Genomic DNA, 22,086 nt, shown 5'->3' on the forward strand with positions numbered 1-22,086 from the left:
AACCTGCAGCCCATCAGTGGTACTCACCGGTCCACTGCGAAGCGTTGGTTAGACATTTCTGGAAGACTCTACCTACTTCTGACTATAAAATAGTTTGTTCCTTTAACACACCAAGTGGTCAAGTGGTCAGCAGGAAGGATGACCAGGAGGAAGAGCCCGGCCACAGGGATTTAAAATGTGTATGCAGTGGGACAGAGGAGAAATACACCCACGCTAAACACTTGGAGAAGGATGTCTATGTAGGAAGATCTGCTGGTTCTAGAATGATCCACAGTAAAAGCCGTACCGACAAGCACACTACAGGCATACAGACTGTAACCAAGGAGCTTTCTCCTGCTTAAAGCCATCCAAGATCAGAATATGCTGCACTGAGAGAAAACGGCCAGGCAGTTCAAACGATTTTTTGGGGAATATGTCGAATGCACTGCAGAAAAAAAAATTTCAGTATTTGTAATATCTGTAAAAAACTGTAGATACTGAACGGCACAGTGACAAGGTGGCAGGCATGTGCCACCTGTCCATAGCTAACAGGCAGACAATAACAGCTAGTCAGTTACATAGCAGTAACGGGCCCAACACACTAGGCCAGTGGCTAAAGTCCTTGCCTTGAATGCCTTGGATCCCATATGGGTGCCGGTGCATGTCCCGGCTGCTCCACATCCCATCCAGTTCCCTGCTTGTGGCCTGGGAAAGCAGTCAAGGATGGCTCAAAGCCTTGGGAACCCACTCCTATGTGGGAGACCCGGAAAGAGCTCCTGACTCCTGGCTTCGGATCAGCTTAGTTCTGGCTGTTGCGGTCACCTGGGGAGTGAATTAGTGGATGGAAGCTCTTCCTCTCTGTAAAACTGATCTACCATTTCCAATAAAAAAGAAAATGAATCTTGAAAACAGAAGAAAAGAACTACAGTGAGGATGCCGAGGCCCTGGCTCTCGGAGAGCAGCAAATGTTCCGCGGGGCTCCCCGGCTCATGGTAACTGACGCTAGGGGGGATGCTCGGGCCTGTGCTAAGGGCTCTATACAAGCAAACCAGAATCCTGGGCACACTGGGGACAAGGACACAGGAAATGAAGGGAGAGCTGATTAGGAAGCCAAAGCCAAGTTTGATACTAAATTAAAAAAAAAAAAAAAAAGTGGTGGACAATTCCTAGCACGTGAAATGGCATTTACCTAGAAGGCTCAACACTAGCTGCTGCGTGGGGGCAAACGGATCCTGCAGGTTAAACGCCGTGTACCGACTGTACTGAACCTGCCGCAGGGCCTCGAAGTTCCCCAGGAGAATGTCGCCGAGCCACTGAGCGTTTACACAAGGAATCCTCCACTCTTTGGCTTTCTCGTACTTTAAACCCGTTGGTCTGTTTTGTTGTTGTTGAGGAGAAAACACATGTATTAAATGTCAGAGCTGTGTACTGGCAAAAGTCTACATTACTGATGAACGAAACCCAATTAAAATGCTTTATCATAACAGAAATGGCAGGCGTGTCTTCGCCAAGTTGCTGGTAATCCAAACCCATCACTAAATGGGACACAGCAGGGGGCAGTATGGATCATAAAAACCACCTACTAGTCCCACTTTTATTTCTGTTACTGAATTCTCTTAATTCAAATTTCATTAACTCTTCTAATTCATGTTCCAGGTAGTTCTACTAACGTTAACATTATCATTTATTTAAAAATCTTAAATTTTTGCATTCAAATTTCTACCTCAAAACTAGGACAGGGTAAGAAATAAAGAAGTATTGAAATGGTCACTATATTGCAGGTAAAATTCAATACTGCTTACTATGAGGCTGGTGATGTGGCGCAGCAGGCAAAGCCACCATGTGCAATACCAGCATCCCATATGGGTACAAGTTTGAGTCCCAGATAATCCACTTTCCATCTAGTTCCTAGCTAAGGAGCCTGGGAAAGCAGCAAAAGATGGCCCCAGTGCCTGAGCTCTTGCACCCAAGAAGGAGTCTCGGAAGAAACTCCTGGCCAGTGACAGCAGCCTCACATAGTCTCTACAGCCACTGGAGGAATGAATCAATGAAGATTCTCTCTCTCTCTCTCTCTCTCCCCCCCTGCTCGCTCTGACCAGAACAAGGACTGGCTTACTCTTTACAGATGAGCACCGTGTTGCTGCGGCACAGATAGCCGGTGTATTTGGCACCTGCCAAGTACGCCATCAGCTTCAGGTCATCTCTGTCGTTATCAACAAATCCAGTTACAGAAATAATCTAGGGGGAAAAAGGACATATAAGGGAAGAAGACAAAAGTTAAGCACAAGTGCCATTTTTATCCGCTTTTCAGTTGTTTTATGCATAGATATTGCCAGTTTAATGAACGCCATGGAACACGGATCATTCCTAAGAAAGTCAAGGCCAGAATTTTAGCAATGGTGAAATATCACACACGGATCTCCTGCAGGAAGAAAAAGATAAAGACACCGAATCTAGAAACATCTGCATGAGCTTCATGGCACTGCTCAGAGAACTGCTAGTTGCTTAGTTGAGCAAATAAACATCAGCAAGTTCGTTTTCTCCTTACTGATTTCCAAGTTTGAGTCATTTGGGAAAACCTAACAGCTACTGATAAAGTCGTGTTCACCAACAGGTGCCTCTGTTGAAAGAGCCCTGATTTATTTTCAGATTTTAAATGGCGTGAAAGCTTCTGGAAATATCATGCAATTAGAGCTAACTACAGAGAAGTAAGTGGGCCTTTGAGAAGGGAGTAACAGGAAATCAGAAATCCTTACACTTCACACTTCAAATCAGGGTCAAACCACACATACAATGCAGAAGGTGGCGAATGAAGCCACCATCATTTACCAAAGAAGGAGGATTAAAAACAGAACAAAATACAACCACAACAGAGCAAGAGGACTCCACCTACATGCTGCGAACACGGCTTTCCTCCCGGCGGGAACGCCACTGGGAAGTGCAGGGCGCGATGAGGGGGCACCATCTTCTTCTTCTTCAGGACGGTGTTCAGCCAATGTGCGGTGACACATCTCTTTCTCTCTCTTATTGCCTAGCAAAGTAAAATTAGTTTGTCATTTTGTTCATTTGGCAATTGTGAAGCTGTACGACTCCAATGCCACCGTTTGGCAGGCCCATCACTGAGAATTCCATGCCATTTAGTATATGATCAACTGAAGTAACCAACTACATCAGAGGGCTGGGTGGTTACGTTTAACATACTCCCCAAATGGCATATCTTTCTGTGAGTAAGAATCTGTAATGGGGCACAAAAACTTCTACAACAACCTTAAAAATCACTTGAGTCATGAATGACCATCGAAAGGCCAGTGTGGTGGTACAGTGAATTATACTGGCGCCTGGGGTGCTAGCCAACCCTTACGGCAGCACCAGTTCCAGTCCTGGATATTTTATTCCCAATGTAGCCTCCGACTAACACACCAAGGGAAGCAGAAGACGGCTCAGACACTTGGACCCGCCATCCACGTGGGACGCCAGGATGGAGTTCGTGGCTCCTGGCTTGGGCCCGGCCCACAGCTGACTTTGGCAGTAATTTGGGGAGTGAACGAGCAATGCAGCCTCTTTGTCCCTCTCTCTTTCTGCCCCCCTTTCTCCCTACTGTACTGACTTTCAAATAAATATATAAACGAACATTTAAAAAAATAAAACTGACCATAAAGACAAAGGCCCCACATAAAAGTCTAAAAAAAAAAAAAAAAACACCATTCACCTAAAATCAACTCTATGATAAAGTTTCAAAGCGTTTGTACCCTTTTACTTAAAAAGTAGATCCAGTACATGGGAATCCTAAGAAGGGTTTCTTGAAAGCCATGTGTTACATGTACATTAACTAACATCAGTCTGCCTATATATAAGACCATTTTTATGAAAAAGAGGAGGAGGAGGCGACATTGACTGTTTTAGAGTGGCTCGGCCAGCAACTTGTTTCATTAGGCCCTTCTGTGCAAAATCCAGCCAGAGTAAGATCCTTCCTCAGCCCACACGTCCCCAGTGCTGCTTTGATACATGATTACAAGTGGTGTCTTTTTAATGCTAAATGGGAAGTTTTCTTTCTCTGTTACTCAAATGTAAGTTCCATAAAGGTTATCTGTCCCCAACAGGGCAGCTGCGGTGGTGCAACCAGTGAATCCTCCACCTGCAAGGGCCAGCATCCTATTTGGGTGCCAGTTCTTGTCCCAGCTGCTCCACTTCCCATCCAGCTGCCTAATTGTGGCCTGGGAAAGCAGCAGAGGATGGCCCAGGTCCTTAGGACTCTACACCCACATTGGACACCCAGATTAAGATCCTGGCTCCTAGCTTCAGATCAGCCCAACTCCGGCCACTGCAGCCATTTGGAAGTGAACCAGTGGATGGGAGATCTTTCTTTCTCCCCTTCTTTCTGTGAAATCTACTTTTCCAGTAAAGAAAAATATTAATTAATTAGCTAATTAATTTTTAAAAAGAATCAGCTTCTTTTTAAAAACAATAGCCACTAAAATCTCCAGGTGCTCTATAAAAAGGGACAGGCTTTGCGCTCACCTGTGCATACATACTACTGACTTGGCTCTCACAGAGGAGGTGTGTGCATCGGCTCGTGAACGTGGGGTCCACAGCACCACCGTGGGCCTGGATTATCTACACAAAAGAATCAAACAAGGAAGCCATCAGTCCATAACACAGTTCATAATAAGTGTTATTTCAATAAGACAGCTATCAAAAGAATCCATCATATATTTATACTGATTTTTTTTCCCCCAAGCTATGACAGATAGGTAACCACAGTATTTATACAAATACTATCCAATACTGGAGGGCCTGGGTTCAAATCCCGGATTTGCTCCTGATTCCAGCTTCCTGCCAACATACCCTAGGAGGTTGCAGATGATGGCTCAAATACTTGGGGGCCTGTCTCCTACAGATCTGAGAGTCTCTGGCTCTTGGCCTTAACCTGGCACCCAACCCTAGCTACTGCAGGCACTTGGGGTATTCCAGCACACAGGAGTCTGCCTTTCAAAAAACGAAACTAAACTAAGGCAGTATTTGCTCATGTAGTTTCTTAATCCCGCATGCCATTTTTTCATTTTTTTCCTTCTGGAATCCTAACTGCTGGTTCCAAGTATGGCTGCCCTCTAGTCCTAGTTTTGCATTCTTTCGGATTTCCTTTCACTTTCACCCTTGGAATCACCGCTCCATGTCTGCACATCAGGTCCTCTGCTAAGCGTCTCTCAGGTCACACTCCGGGTTGCTGCAGTGGCTTCTCAAGATAGGGCACCCGAGAGGCAAATTTCTGACAGTGGCAATCTGAAAATATCTTAACCCTTAAGTCATATGGGCTAAACACATTTTTCAATGTTGAATGTTATTTTTCCTCAGTTTTTAAAAAACTATTCAACTGTCTCTTGGCTCCCATGTTTTGTATTTGAGATGCTGAATATCTTCCGAATTTAGTGCAGTGGTTAAGTTGCTCTAATACCACTCTCTTTGGCCCACATGCGCATCCCTCTCAATTATATGAACTAGTAAAAAGAAAATTTCAAATTAAAAATACCGCTCTTTTCAGCTTTTTGTGAATTTGGAGACACACGTCCTTCAAATTATAAGTTGCTTTCTTCAATAATTGTCTTTCCTTCATTTTTTCTGTTCCCAAATGTGCATTCCATTGTGGCCACTTGAGGAGTGAACCAGTACAAGGAAGACCTCTTTATCTGCAATTATGCTTTTCAAATACATAAACTAAACCTTTGGAAGAAAATGTTTGCTATTGTGATTCTCAGAAATGTCTCCGTCTTCCCCCACGCTGTCCGAGTTTTATCATCACCATCATCATCATCATCTTTAACTGGTCACAGCACAATCTTCTTCCTGTCGACCCACAACAGCAACAGACCACTTTGCCCTGCCCTTTTTCCACAGGTTGTAAAGACTTCAGGGAGAAACCGCCAAATCCCTTAACAGAGAATAGAGGAGATGTCTTCATGGACTCTCACAAAGGCCACCGGGCAGTCTCCGCCATTCATCGCTGCCAGCACGCTGTGGTCCTCGCCTGTCTTCTTTGCTCTGGCTGGACAATCTTTCCTCCAAGTCTCACTCCTACTTCTCCTTAAGACTCAGTTCAGGAATCTTCCCTTTCCAAACACTTTCACACACCCTTTCTGACCAAACAGGTTATAATGTCCCTTCTCAGGCTCGCGTAACGACCTGTGCCACCTCTATGAGGCACTGACCAGATTCCACAGGGACATGTCTGTTGTACTGGTCGGATCATGAACTCCGTTTATCCCTATACATTCACTGCATCTTGCAGCACGCCTGGCACACAGCCAGAATGCTTAGAGGGAAAACATAACTTAAAAGTTAGCTTTTGTTAAATTAAAACACAAAGACTTAGCTTTGATTTGTGACACAGCAAGAAAGCATTCACTTCTAGAAGCTCCATATTTAGCAAAAGGACTAAAGCTAAATATGTGGAATAGACCAGTTAAATAAAATTAAAATAATAAATGGACTCCAGCACAACAGGGATAGATGACTTTACGGTCCTTTTTAACTTAGAGATTTTAGGTTTTCTAACATTTAGGAGAAAGAGAAATGATTAAGTCATACAAGCTGATAGTCCTCTTGCTATGTTTTTAAAATCTTTATCTTGTTGCCATTCCCGTAATCATAAATAACTGTCCCTTTGACTTTCTGAGCTGAAAGACTCTAGACAGAGTAAATTTCACCTATTTCAGCTGAGAAAACTGAAATCTTAGGAACAGGACTTGCCTAAGTTCCAAAGGTCAAGGAGACAGTCCTGAACATGCCCATCACACACTGAGGACACAGACATTACAGTGAAGGCAACCCAACACAGCCAGATCTGCACCCAAGGAGGAACACCTCCAGAGCTCTCCACTTCGGGAAGGCCTCACCCTTTTCCAAGTGGCCAGCAACTGCTTGTCAGACATTTGCTCTGGATAATCCGCAATTGCGAACACACATCCCAGCAAGAAGCCTTCTTCTGGAACTAGAACAGGAAAATGCAAGAAAAGGTAAGTTGAAATTCTTACGTCCCCCTAACCTAACAGCATCTGAAGTTAATCAAGCTAATTGGTCTCAAGAATTATGTTGCGTACATTCTGGAATGTTCACATAAATACACCAGTTTGATTATGTATATTAAGAAATTATTAGAAAGTAAAACCAACGTAATTTATGCCAAACAACTAAACATTGAGTTAGTCCTACCTGGCAGTCTCTTTGTTCTATGGAACAAAACTATCCTTTGGCATCTAATGCCTCAAGGTACAAAGGGCAGTAAGTGCCTCATAACACTGACATTCTTTGTCAGGCACAAGAGTCCCATTCTCCACCTTGCAGTAGTAACGATTTCATATGGACCCTTGCCCCCAACCCCCTTACATACTCCTCACACATTTATATAAGATTTCCAGGAGAAAGAAAAGATAAATCCCAGTTACTAACGCTCCACTGCTGGATCGTGTCCAAATAGCTGATGATGCTGTGGGGGTTGCGGCTGGGGCGGCTGGGGCTGCGGAGGTGGGACCTGATGCTGTAGCGCCTGGGATGTCTGACTCAAGTGTTGTGCTGCCTGATTTTGCATGTGTTGTTGTTGTTGTTGTTGCTGTTGCTGCTGGTGTAGGCGCTGCAGCTGCTGCTGCTGCAGCAAGCTATGCTGCTGCTGCTGCTGCAAGTGCGCCAGCTGTTGTTGCTGCAGCTGTTGCTGCTGTAGCTGCTGCTGTTGCAGCTGCTGCAGCTGCAGGGCATGCGGCTGATGGAAGGGCTGGAGCTGCTGCTGAGGGCGGTGCAGCTGCTGCTGAGGATGCAGCTGTTGCTGTGGAAACTGGAGCTGTTGCTGTGGAAACTGATGCTGATGAACTTGCTGTGGCTGCTGCTGTGAGAAGGGATGCGGCTGCTGCTGGGGGTAGGGCTGCTGAGGGATCTGTTGCTGCTGCTGCTGCTGCTGCAGCTGCATGATTTGCTGGGGCTGGAGATGCAGAAGCGGCTGTTGCTGCGGGTGCTGGGGCTGGTGGTGCTGTGGGAGCATCTGCGTCTCGGGCCCGCCTTTCACCTGCCCGAACAGCACTGCAGTGGCATTGGCCTGGCCCTGCTGGCTGTGGTTCACCTGCTGCTCTAAATTTTTTGTGGGTGCGGAGAGGGACTGTAAGATCTAGAAAACAGCAGGTAGGTAAAGTCATTATCAATAATTACATGCAATGTTAGTGGCTTAAGAGAACAGCACACCCACCCCATCAACGCAAACACTCCACCTAGCAGAAGCACCAAGTGATTGGAAACTTCACAAATAACACGGCATCCTTTTGTCACTTCAACAAAGCAGCTGAATCAATTCGCATTTTTAATTTATTTAAAACTTGTAAGTCAAACTGAACAAGCTAATGAATGAGAGATGACACACGGAAGAACTCACGCTTGCCGTGTTTTAAACAGCAGAGTCAGGGGACAGTGAAAGCATTCCTCTGGGAGCCTGAGTCCCGGTGCTCCCTGCACTGTGCTGTGTGAGCAGCATCTCCCGTCACCCGTCTCCCTTCCTCCAGCTGCACAGACCTTCCACAGACCACGGAGTGCTCAGGGAAACAGTAAGTGGCAGCCACATGGAGCGGTCTCCACTTCTTCCTACCTTACTGGCCCAGAGTCCAACGAGGAGAGGTCCCTGGGAGCCCCTTCCAAGCTGCAATACCAGCAGCAGCTGAGACATGAGCTAAGCCCAGCAAGGCCCATCCGTGCCCATCCTCCACTGCCCGTCAGGGCAACCCTGCTCTGTGCAGTGGGTGTACTACATCAAGGTTAAAAACACAAGCATTCCAGCAACTAAAAAAAAAAAAAATCATTATTCTAACTAGGAAATTCTCACTCTTCAAAAAGTTAAAATCAGTTCCTTATGATCATGGAAACCATTAAAAAAGATTTAACTAAGAATTAATAAAACTTGGGACCTGGTGGCATGACCTAGCGGCTAAAGTCCTCGCCTTCAACGCACCGGGATCCCATATGGGCGCCGGTTCTAATCCCAGCTACTCCACTTCCCATCCAGCTCCCTGCTTGTGGCCTGGGAAGGCAGTCGAGGACAGCCCAAACCTTTGGGACACTGCACCCGCGTGGGAGACGCAGAAGATGTTCCAGGTTCCCGGCTTCGGATCGGCACGCACCAGCCGTTGTGGCTCACTTGGGGAGTGAATCATCGGACGGAAGATCTTCCTCTCTGTCTCTCCTCCTCTCTGTATATCTGACTTTGTAATAAAATAATAAATAAATCTTTAAAAAAAAAAAGAATAAAACTTAACCCTATTTTAGTATCTTGAAAGCATTTAAATAAAACCGTAGAAATTCTAATTTAATGTACGTCAAGAGCTACACAAAAATTTCTATTATTTATTTTCCACTAAAATACACTTCAAAATAACAGGTTTTGTATTTCATAAGATAATTGAGTTTAAATATGACATCAAATTCCAGAGCTTGGACAAACCTGTCTTTGAAATCACCCTGAAGACAAACCCTCTGTAAAGATATTCGCTTTAGGAACACATTACACTCTAAGCAGAAAAATTTTTTTTCAAACAAATTTAGTAATAGAATGATTTCTTCTCTACACGTAGAAGCATTTTAGAAAGTAAAGTGAGAGGAAATGGACACGTCCACACACTACCCCAAGCCCTGAGCAGCACCTGTATGTCCACAACTACAGAAAGGGAGGGGTCGAGGGTGGGGGTGGGGAAGACATCGGCCTGCTCAACAAACCGGGTGGGGGCTGCCTCTGAAGAGTTGGGGATAAGAAGTGGTTTACTTTTTACTCTCGGTGCTTTGGTATCATTTGATTATTTTTATGTTGCACTATATTCGTTTTCAGCCCTCAGAACTCAACACAGGGAGCAGGATTTAGAGCAACAGTGAGATGGTGGAATCCCATATGGGAATGTGTTGGTTGAAGTCCTGACTCTGGCCCCAATTCCAGCACTTGGGATGTGCAACTGGGAGGCCGCACGTCACAGCTCAGGCAGGTGGGTCCCTGCCTCCGAAGGGAGACCTGGGTTGAGTTTCCAGCCACAGGCTTGGCTCAGTCCAGGTTAGTTTGTCATCTGGGGAGTGAACAGACAGACAAGATGTTCCCTCTATGTTGTCTTCTCTCTGCCTCTTGGACAGAATTTAAAAAATAGAGCAAACAATAAAAATGTGATGGGTCCTGAGGAAACAACTGCCACTCAGCCACAACAAAAAGGGGTCAACCGATCGTCTAACACGTTCTGCTGCCTCTGGTCATCTCCAACCCTACACCAAAAGGGGTCGGGAAGGGACAGTCCTACATGCACGAGGAAGCAGAAGCCAGAAAGGGAACATGTGGAGTCCTTAGGGTCCCAGTGGATTGAGGGTCTAAGAGGGCTCTGCTGGGTTTGCCATGTGGGGAGATGGCACCTGAGAACCCCAAAGAGTGACTGAAGACAACTAGCAAGTACTTGCCGCTCTAGGCCTTGGGTCAGAGTCATGGCCACAGCCAACCTAGTCTGTTACAGGAATGAAAGTGGCCAGTGGCCTGGGATACTCTGTAGCTACAAGGTCAAGGGTGGGGACATGAGGCACAGCTACAGCTGGCAGAGGAATGCCCCTGAGGGCTAGCCACCCTGTTAGAACACCCGCTGCCCTCCTCAGACCACTTTCTTCAACCCTCTTCTCTGCCGCCTGTTAAACACATACATTGACCCTGAAAAATGTAAGAAAAAACAATAATTGCTGTTAATCATTTGGCATGTTACAAACAGCAACCCGAGACTCTCACGTGCTTGGGCACAACTGCTGTGCCACAGAGCAAAACAAACTTCGAACGACTATCAGACATGAATTAATGTTCCACCACAATAAACATTATGATACGTACCACGTGCTTCCTAGCTACCACCGAACGACAACTTCAACAGGATTTTCATGGTCAACTCTGTTCTCCTCACCAAATGTTAAACTAAATGTTTCAACATTTTGAGTAGACATTTTTTTCCTGGAACTCGGTGGACTCCTCCTGGTTTCCGCCTCTTGAGCATGCAGCTGAGCCTCAGGCTGCTTTCCCAAGAACTATTTCAACAGCAGAGCTGTGCCCACCTCCCTGGGGTAGTCACTCCTATGCAGTCAAAGGGGATTATTGTTTCTTGGTATACAAATAAAACCAAGAGACCTCTGGATTCCTACCAATTCATTCTCTACAACTGGAAAACGCGAGGTACTATCAATGACATATCCCGACTGCCAACAATAAAAATGTTTCCTTTAAATGGATCACTTCTATCCATAATTTCTCAACTACTAAAAGGAAAAACATTCCTCAGGCTCCCATAGGTTCTCTCCATGGTGTGCAATTCTCACAGCTACGCTACTGAGCCCATGCCTCACACTTTTTCCAGTTTCCTATAGGCTGAGATCTCACCAGGACTACTCCACCTTTATCTGTTTCCTCTTTCTTAGATTTTGAAGCAAGATTTACTTACTCACTTAAACAACAGTTGCGCAGGGCTGGCCCCATAGCACTGGTTCAAGTCCTGGCATCTCCATTTCAATCTAGCTCCCTTTAACAACCTGTGAAGGCAGCAGCGAAGGGCCTAATTCCTGGGGCCCCTAGACGCATACAGGAGACCTGGAAGAAGCTCCTGGCTCCTAGCTCCAGACCAGCCCAGCTCTGGCCGTCGCAGCCACTTGGGACGTGAACCAGCACATGGAATTTGCCTCTCTGTATAATTACCTTCAAATTAAAAAATTAGTAAATTTTTTAAAAATTCAAATAAATCTTTTTTTTTTCTTAAAGGAAAGAATAAAGGCAGAGAGAGAAAGAAGAAAACTCTCTGATCCACCCATTTACCTCCCCAAATGGCTACAACAGGGCTGGGTTAGGCAAGGCCAGACAGAAGCCTAGAGCTCCGACTGTCTAGCATGCGGGTGGCAGGCACCTCAATACTTGCCATTTGGTGCTGCTTTCCCAGGCCCAGTAGCAGGCGGCTGGATCAGCAGATCCCAGGAAACAGCTTAACCCACCGCACCACACTCTGTCCCAAGTACTCCGTCTATCTTCAAAACTCCCTCCCTGGGTCGGATCCCTAGTCTTTCAAAGTCACAGGTTAAATCTTTAGAATCCCCTTCCTCTAGCCCGCCATGCTTCCTGTCTGCCAAGACCTCCTTCTGTAATCCCACTGCTCTCTTCTGAAGCCTCTGTTCTGCTGAGACATGGCCATGTGGCTTTGTCACTGCTCTCCTGGACGGCAGGTGGACAGCACCTGTAGGCTGGACAGCACTGCCATTTGTTTCTTCCTTGCATTGCTTGGTCTTCTCTTCACCCAGGAAGCCGTGTACATACGGACACCATCCTGGGCAAGCGGGGCCACGCAGTTCTGCTGTCACCTCACCTCACCGTGCACTGCCTTGCGCCCTCAGCCACCCTCAAGAGCACAGCCAATCGCAACCACACACTTTCCTGCGGCACCCAGACAGGGAACGCACAGTGAGGGAATCAAACAGGGAACTGTGGGAATACAAAGTCCAAGAGTCCTCCCAGCCCTAGAGGACCCCGACTTTCTTTTAAGACTTCCAGAATGCCAGGCTAAGTTTTATTTACAAGACAAATCAGGGGCCCGGCGGCGTGGCCTAGCGGCTAAAGTCCTCGCCTTCAACGCACCGGGATCCCATATGGGCGCCGGTACTAATCCCGGCAGCTCCACTTCCCATCCAGCTCCCTGCTTGTGGCCTGGGAAAGCAGTCGAGGACGGCCCAATGCCTTGGGACCCTGCACCCGTGTGGGAGACCTGGAGGAAGTTCCTGGCTCCTGGCTTCAGATGAGCGTAGCACCAGCCATTGCGCTCACTTGGGGAGGAATCATCGGACGGAAGATCTTCCCTCTCTGTCTCTCCTCCTCTCTGTACATGTGACTTTGTAATAAAAAATAAATAAATCTTAAAAAAAAAAAAGACAAATCAGACATCAAATTTGTATGGTCAACCTCATGGTTTGGGCAAGTTAACCAAATCTTTTAAATAATTTGATCAAATTAAGTATCTGGACAAAAATGAACTGCATCTTTCATCACCCACTGCTGTGCTATCCCAAACATTGATCACTCAAATATGCCAAAATCTGACCAATCTACTGCTGTTACAACTTCCACAATTTGACATGATCATCTTCACAGAACCGCGCCCCTGGTCTCTCCCCCCTGTGTGCTGGACTCCACTTTATTCATCATCCTGTTAACATACAAAGTTATGGTCACCAACCCAAACTGGATCCTGATCATGTCCCGCAATACTGTCTTCTCACCTTTGTCTATTCCCAAACCTTCTCTCCTCCCGGAAACCCTCCTCACTGCCCTCCCGCCCGAGCTGCCACAGGTCCACTCTGCCTCATGCCATCTAACATTCTTCTTCAAATAGCTAAAGAACTGCTTCTTCCACCTTACTCTGAATGCCAAACTGCACCACTCTTCAAATGTGCCGAGCCTCACCACTTTCTGGCAGCTCTGAGGATTCAAGCTCCCTTCCATTATCCCAGCGCCACTTCGCAACTCACTGCCAGCCAGGAGAGGAGGGTGAGCTTTCTTCCTCCCTTTTCTCTTTCTTCTTCTTTTCTTTCCCTCTCTTTCTTTTTCATTTCCTTCCCCCCTAGTTTCCTCCTTCTCCCTTTCACTTTTATTTCCCTCCTTTTGTTCTCTGCTTCCCTTTTTTCCTTCTTTCCTTTGCTCCCTTCCTATTCCATTCTGCTGTACAGGACAGAATCAATCCCACTGCTTTTCTAGATGAATCATATTCCATTATACATATACACCACGTTCTCTTTACTCATTCGTCTCATGTGGAACACCTTGGCTGATTCCACATTTTGACACTGTTACTGTTCGCAGTGCTGCTACAAACCCGGTGGAGAAGTTAGCTCTTTGATAGAGTAAGTTCCTGTCCTTTGGATAAGTAAGATTTTTAAAGTATGTGTAATAAATACTTTATTAAACCAATTCCCTTACCATACACAAGAAAAGCAGCAATGTTTCCTAATACTATTTTGTACCCAGGCCCCACCTGTATTCCCCCACTTCCTAAACATCAACCCCTTCCACTCCAAGCAGGGCTGTGGATTAGATCCTGCTTCACCTTGTTCCTAGACTCTACAGAGTCGTTGTCCTGGAACTCTGAATGGTTATTCTAAAAACAAAAATATGAAGTGGACGTATACCGAAGTGAGTCAACATCCCAGCCCTCATTACCAGACAGACCAGTCCATCTGAGTCGACTGTGCAGGGGGAGGTTCCTGGCTGTCAGGACACATCCAACAGGAGGGCGCATCTCCTCCCCAGGAACCCGCGAGGCAAACCTGCACTAGCTGCACGCCTCTACACTCTCCGCCAGCTCTGCCCTGGCTCCCTTCCCTACACATCCTTTTCCCCTTCCACCGCCTGAGACGGCACTGCCCCTGGGTTCTATCTCTAGGAAAGCCTTCAACAGGACAAACACATTTCCACTGACCTATCGGATCTGATACTTCAAATCCAACCCATCTGGCAAGGCGCCTAAGTTCTTAACCCCGCAGCTCTTTGCATGCTGCTTATCTCTGAAGTGGCACAGCCTTCATTCTCCTGCTGCAGCTGGAAGGCTAGGTCCAACCCTGTACTCCTCTCAAACGTTAGCTCCCGAAGTTTCTTTAGGGTCTATTTTCACTCTTCCTCCTCTACAACAGTTTGACATTACAATACCCAGCACATCTCACCTCACCCCTACTCAAAGCCCTCTCCTCCGCAGGAAGCTCACATCCCTCACTGCAGCCCTACAAGATCCCCTTTCAAGGTGTCCTGGCGGTCACTCACCTACCACATATAAACCTCATGAAGCACAGCACGGCCATGCTCTACTTCTGCATCTTCCCACCCGGAACATTCTTCCCTCCATCATCCCTCCAGTCTCTTGTCCTTCAGCCCCAATTCAAACCCTCTGCCTGCCAAGGCGACCTGCAGCACCTGACGTGGAAGAGCCTCTTGCTGCCATCAACGGTTTTATGGAGCCTTAGCATTGGCTTAGAATATCTGTAACTGGGAGAAGTCCTTCTGCTCCAATCTGATTGCTCACTGCCTGTTTCTCTACCTACAACAAAGGTAATGGGCTTGTCCTTAGTTGCCATTTCATCTCTATTGCCCAGAAAAACAGAAACAGCTGCCAACACACATCAGCAATCTTCTTTCTGCACGAAGACCTTGCTCGTAGTTTGAGAGGCAGACAGACAGACAGAGCTCCCACCCACTGCATCAACTTGCAAATGCCCACATGCCCACCATGTCCAGGGGATCAAACTGGGAGCTAGGAACTCGGTCCAATTTCCTGCATGGACTTCCTGCAGGGGATCAGTCACTAGGACCAACAGCGACTCCTATAATCCACATTAACAGCAACCTGCAGTCAGGAACTGCACCAAGGTACTTTTGTGGGATGCAGGGGTCCCCAAATGGGGCTTAACCATACGGCCGAACACCTGCTGCTATTGAAAAGACAAAACCAAACAAAATAAAAAACAAACCCTCTTCTGTGTCAACAAGGTATAGGCCACGAACTATAAACTAAAATAAAGGCTTCTTCAATAAATGAACTTCTGTTACGTAGAATGAAACCTGTTTTAAGGAACAAGGAACAGTTGGTAACTTTATGCTTCTGCTTGCTCTGCTGCTAAGTAACTGTGCAAACCCGTCCTTAGACAGCACTCCAGGGATCAGTGCTGGAGCACAGCACACACTCAGGGTCCGCCTGCGGTCCCAGCATCCCACACAGTAGCCAGTTTCGAGCGCCAGTTGCTCCACTTCCTATCCAGATTCCTGCTTATGGTCTAGAAAAATAGCAAAGGTTGGCTCAAGTGTCTGAGTCCCTGCACTCACGTGGGAGATGTGGAAAAGGCTCCTGACTTGGGATCTGCTCAGTTCTGGCCGCTGTGGCCATTTAGGGAGTGATCAGTAGATAGAAGACCTCTCTAACTCTGTCGCATGGACCCTGGTTCTACTCAGTTATGTTAGGCCTTCTATCTGAACGCATGTCAATGAGCACTTTCACAGCAGAAACTCTGACACTCAATGCACAGACATACACACACATACTCACAAACAGCCTGTAAACTGTATGGGTCTGAAGAGGCAGAGACAATACCAGCACATCGTGTTGAAACAGACTGCGAAAGTCAACGCTAAAATACACTATTTCAATGTTTACTCCTTAAAGAGTGACTTACATGTGCTACATTTGAAGGTCGGTTAAGCTGCTGAATGTCAGCATTATTAGTAATATTTCTCAATGTCCGCACAGCTGGATTCCAAGTAGCTAGCATTTGTGATCTTTCAGAACTTGGCAGATTCTGTCCAGAGGCCATTAAGTTACCCCGGACATCAGGAGGCACAATGTTACCTGGGGCAGGCGGGACATTGGCACACAAGTTAATCAGGCCAGGCTCCTTCCCCTGAGGCAGCCTGCGCTTGGCCACAGCCAGCTGCGGGACTTCGGCTGGGGTCCAGTTTAAATTTCGCTCTTGTTTTTCAGGCGACGAATCTGAAGAGTCATCAAACATCAGCTCTCCTTTAGACTTCTCCGTGTTTGACTTGGGGGAAAACGGCTGCTCCCTGGAAGGAGACCCTTCTTGCGAACTGGCAGGGCTCGACTTCTCGTCTGTGCTACCCTCGTTGGGCGACTCTTGCTCCTCATTCTCCACCTCTTCCTCCTCTTCTTCCTCCTCCTCTTCTTCATAAATAATCAGACGAGGATGATAAGAGGCTTCATCCTTTTTGGTTTTTTCAGATATGCAATCCAGGACCCAGTCAGGAGTCACAATTTTAATGCTTGTTCGCTTTAAAGCATATTCATATTTCTCCTGCAAGTTAAGCGAAAACACAAACATACAAAACAGCAATGTTAGTTCCATAAACAAAGAGGAACCTGACAGCACTGACCTTAGGAAAAGCTCATGCCTGCCACAGCAACGTTCATTTTGTTTAAAGTAACATTCATAAATTCTTAATTTCTTTGCATTTTCATCTGAGACACGGAGACAGAGCTCCTGTTCACCAAGGCTCCCACTGCCCAGAGCAGGAGCCAGGAAACCAGAACCAGCCAGGGCTTCCCCAAAAGGCAGCAGGAACCCAACTACCAAATGCCTCCTACGGTCTGCCTGAGCAGGAAGCTGGAATCGGGAATGAACCAGGGAACCTAACCTGAGTGAGCGTCAGCCTGGCCACAAAGCCCAGCCCATGCACACTCCAACACAGAAGCAGAGCTAGGAATCCTGTGGAAAATGGAAAGTGAGGAGCTGACATCTAAGTCTGTGTTTACTGATGGTTTTTATAAAGCTGGTTACCCACACCAGATGTATTTTACGTACAGTATCTGTATGTAAGATTATCTTCAGCACATCCTCCAAAGCGACTGAAAGGTAGCTGACTTGGTAGGAAAGACTTCCTAGCTGGTATTTTTTGAGTCTGCGGACATGCCAAGTAACAATAAGGGCTGGAGACACCGGCTCTACAGTAAGCCTCTGGATCTAACAAGGTTCGCGATCTAGCTCTGCAAGGAAAATTAACTACCTATTGAGACATGTGGGGAGTGCTAACAGCCTGAGGGCTCTCCCACCAGAAAGGGTTTAGGACTAACAAAAAAAAAAAAAAAAAAAAAAAAAAAAATGGAAAAAGAGAGAAATGAAAACTTTTAGATAGAATAACACAAATAAAATAACCTTAAAATGAATTTGGGGGCTGGCATTGTGGAATAGCAAATCAAGGTGCCACCTGCAATAGCAGTGTCCCATATAGGCGCCAGTTCACTTCATGGCTACTTCATTTCTGAGCCAGTTTTCTACTAATGTGCCTGAGAAAACAGCAGAAGAGGGCCCAAGTGCTTGAGGCCTGCACCCACGCAGAGCTTACCCTAGAAACCCAGAGGAAGCTCCTGGCTCCTTCCTGGCTACTCCAGGCAACGTGGCTGTCTGGGGAGCGAGTCAGAGAATGAAAGCCCTCTCTCTCTCTGTGTCCCTCTCGGTCTAAAACTTTACCTTTCAAATAATTTAATATATGTATATATTTAAAAAAAAAAGCAGATGAATTCATAAATACGGTTCAGATAACTAATACAGTCTTACTCATCTGCTTCTAAAAGCCTCTTGTGTAATAACAATTGTTTGGCAAAGACACACTTGGGACCAAGAAGGCACCTGCAGCTTTTGGTCCAGTTCATGAATGGGTAAGGTTCACGTTCAACGGGAGAGAGAATAAACCTGGGAGGCTTATCTCCTGGGAAACAGCAAGCTCCACAGAAGTGGGACGTGCCCCTGTACTACTGAGGACGTTCCTTCTAAACCTTTGTAAGATACAAGTAAAACACGCAGCAAAGAACAAGAGGCTAAGCAAAGGAATATGATCACACTCGGACCACACGAGCATTTCTAGTGCACAGTTGTAGTTACTTTTGTAATAAATATACTTAAGAAGGGTAAAGGGAAGAACCGTGTTATCACAACATATAAAATTTAACAAGGTACTTTTTCAACATAAAACATGGAGAGCTGTCCACATATAGTGAAGCTGGCACTTATATTTTCACTTTTTGAAATGTACATTTTCACAAAGTTCAAAGTAAAAAGCCCAGTACATCCCCTAACCCATCACCCAGCTCCAACCACAGCAAATCTGGCCTCATCTATCTTCTGATTTTGTTTCTTTCTTGTTGTTAAACTAGGGTTTTTTTTTTTCTTTATCCCATTTGTGGTACTCAAACCACTTAACCTTTCTTTCATTTTATTTATTTTCAAGGGAGAGACAGAGCCACCATCTTCTGGCTCACTTTCCAAATGCTAGCAATAGCTGGTACTGGATCAGGTGCAAGTCCACCTCCCGGAACTCAATCAGGATTTCCCATGTGGGAAGCAGAGATGCAGTACTGGAGCTATCCATCACTGGCTGCCTCCCAGGAGAAGTACAAGAAAGCTGGATTGGAAAGAGAGCCAAGATCTGAACAAAGGATGCTGGGACCCCAAGCAGCTACTCAACCATTATACCAAATGCCTGCTTTATTTATATATCTGATAGCTACTTGAAGCCACCCATTTAAGCCATCTATTACCAGGTCCAATAAAATGAACCACAGTACATCTCCTACTCAGGATTTCTTAAAGTCTCTCCAAGATCCTCAAACACCTTTCATAATTGCACACAACAGTTCTAACTTGAGGGTGTTCTTCCTTTTCATAGTTAGATGATTTAATCAATTACTTAATGTCAGTCATGTAGTTATTTCTATTGTTTTCTATTCTGAAAACCTAGTGTTAAATTTTGTGGGGCCAGGATTGTGGTACAGCACTTTAAGCCACTACCTGCAGCGCTGCCATCTTACATGGGTACAGGTTCGAGTCCTGGCTGTTCTACTTCCTATCCAGCTCCCTGCTAACGCATTTGGGAAAGCAGTGGAAGATGGTCCTCATGCTTGGGCCTCTGCATCCATGTAGGAAACCCAGAAGCTGCTCCTGGCTCTTGACTTTGGCCTGGTCCAAATGATAACATCTGGTCTTCCAAGTGGAGCAGGGCTCAAACACTTGGCCATCTTCTGCTGTGTTCCCAGGCACGTAAGAAGGAGCTGGACTGGTAGTGGACAGCCGTGACTTGAACCACTGCACACATAAAGTATCAGCACTGCAGGCAGCAATTTAACCCGCTGCATGACAACGCCAGGCCCCAAAACTCTTAACTTATTCAATACATTTTAAAACTTATGCCTGAATATGTTATAAAGTGTAGTAACAGAAAGGAATAACTGAACCACACTCTTTTGGATACAATTTCAAAATATTGTGGTAATTTAATTATGTGAGCCACAGAGAGAAGCATGAATCAAGAATATAATTGCTAATTATAACTTACGTTAACTTAAAACCATGCTGGTTTTAGAAACCAGCTCACCTGAGATTACCGCTTCTCAGCCTCTGGACCGTGATGCAGGGAAGAGCCGAGGCATGCTCAAGGGGGACTCGCTGCTCTGTGAGCTGACCAGAGCAGGGCGCACAGGCGACCGTGAGCCAACAGAAACACGACACAGCAGACAGCCTGCCTCTGTGAGCTGCTTGAAATTAACTTCTTAATTCAGTGACACTGAAGAGGAGCTGTTACCACTGCGTAGTCCTGAATAAAGCTGAGAGGAGGAGGAGGGGGTGCCCAAGATGCCAACCATCTCAATGCCAAAGGCAATGAATGCTACACAGCCGAATTAAACTCAAAACAACATTCCAAATACTAAGGTGGCAAATACAGTGGTTTTTCTTCCCAAGCAAGCACTTACCGAAAAAATTAAAATAATTCTTACAAAAAAAAAAACCCTACTAAAATTTGGAAACTCATTTTTTGTGCCATCTTACACTGCTTTCCCAGGCCACGAGCAGAGCTGGACGCGAAGCTGAGCTGCTGAGACACGTGGGATCCCAGCACAGGCAAAACGAGGATTTAGCCACTAGGACATCAAGCCGGGCCCTGGTCACTCATTTTTTAAATTAAATTTATTGGTAAATCATGTCACTAAACATAACAGTATCACTTACGATTTCTGTGTCATAATTACACAAGACACTAGTAACTTCATGATCATTCTTAGAAACATGCACTGGTACTGGTTGCACATTTATAAATGTCTTATTATTTCATTACCTTCTAGAATAGTTGTGCTTGAGCATTCAAAATCGCATGTATTTCTCATTAAAATCACCTTAAAAAAAACTATCCCAACAGGGCCTGGCACGGTGGCTCAATAGCTAACTCCTTGCCTTGAAAGTGCTGGGATCCCATATGGGTGCCAGTTTATGTCCCGGCTGCTCCACTTCCCATCCAGCTCCCTGCTTATGACCTTGGAAAGCAGAGGAGGACAGCCCAAAGCTTTGGGACGCTGCAACCATGTGGGAGACCCGGAAGAAGCTCCTGGCTCCTGACTCAGTTCCAGCAAATAAATAAATGAGGATGAATCTGGAAGACTGGCATTGATCCTAGCAGTCAAGACACCTGTGCGCCACAGCACAGGGGCCCGGGCTCCTGACGACACTTCCTGTCAGTGCACTGCAGGCCGCAGTGACGGCTCAAGCTGCCGAGTTCCTGACACCCCTACGGGAGATCAGACCGAAGTCCTGAACAGCAGCCACTGCTGACGTATGGAGATCGAGGAGGTGAAGGAGCATGCAGGAGTGAGCACTCTGTCTCTCTGCCTCTTAAAATGTTACTAAGTAAAATACTTTGAAAAATGCAAGTTCGACTGGGTTTGAAAGTAAATGCTAGGGATTACGAAAACTTCCCTATGAAATAAAGCCAAATTTCTTTGTATTCAGAGGTTGTATTAATATAATTTGCGACAGTCTTACATCTTTTGTGGAATGAAGCCAGATATAAATAATGCAAACCAATATAAACAGCTTTTATCAAAGAAATTTTAACACTTTAGAAGTTCAAGAAAGAAATGGGACTACTGGAAACAATTAGAGCTTGTGAAACAAGAAAAACGTATATGAAATGCTTACCCCCTTTGGTTCCGGAACAATTAAATGTGTGCATTTCTTATTGAGGTTCAGCTGGCAATCCCCCCCATAGAAAGTAAGCAAAGCCCACAGGGCACTTCTGTCTTCAGAAGACACCTGCACAAAGTTAGAAACAGCTTTATACCACGGAACTCCGATGCACGTTTACATTTTAACTATTAGAATACACCGTGACATCATAACAATTTATGCCTTGTCTATTTCTCCCTTTTAAAATTAAATTAACCTAATGTTATTAGCAAAACACACACACCCAGACACTCAAGCACACGTACACATACATACAAAGATGCTTTTAGCAATATGATCAAAATAAAAATTATTCCTATCAAAATATAGCTATACATCACTTGTTTTATTTTTTGCCTTATCACCAAAGGAATAAAAAAGATTAATATCCACATTCTAAAGACTGAGGGTTATTTCAATCCATAACAAAATGATAGGGGGAAAAAGGCAGAAAGACCCACTATACCACTCCAACTTCCATTTGTGTCGTTGTTCAAAATATTTATGTACAATAGCAATATTGGAGCCATATTAAATAATGGATAACAAATA

At 45.6% G+C, this 22,086-nt stretch overlaps 1 protein-coding gene across 2 annotated transcripts in view; it reads right to left on the reverse strand.

Moving 5' to 3' along the window:
• The window catches only part of PAXIP1 (PAX interacting protein 1), a 50,540-nt gene that overhangs the window by 12,955 nt on the left and 15,499 nt on the right, over positions 1–22,086 (reverse strand). For both annotated transcript variants that reach the window (XM_058660638.1, XM_058660639.1), the window contains 8 exons: positions 21,508–21,621; positions 16,207–16,839; positions 7,423–8,128; positions 6,870–6,964; positions 4,498–4,593; positions 2,873–3,010; positions 2,096–2,217; positions 1,169–1,353 (listed from right to left, as the gene is read on the reverse strand). In XM_058660638.1, the coding sequence (XP_058516621.1) occupies positions 1,169–1,353; positions 2,096–2,217; positions 2,873–3,010; positions 4,498–4,593; positions 6,870–6,964; positions 7,423–8,128; positions 16,207–16,839; positions 21,508–21,621 (2,089 nt within the window). The remainder of the gene's footprint in view (positions 1–1,168; positions 1,354–2,095; positions 2,218–2,872; positions 3,011–4,497; positions 4,594–6,869; positions 6,965–7,422; positions 8,129–16,206; positions 16,840–21,507; positions 21,622–22,086) is intronic.

This window comes from Ochotona princeps, chromosome 2 (genome assembly GCF_030435755.1).
Source record: "Ochotona princeps isolate mOchPri1 chromosome 2, mOchPri1.hap1, whole genome shotgun sequence".
NCBI lineage: Eukaryota > Metazoa > Chordata > Mammalia > Lagomorpha > Ochotonidae > Ochotona > Ochotona princeps.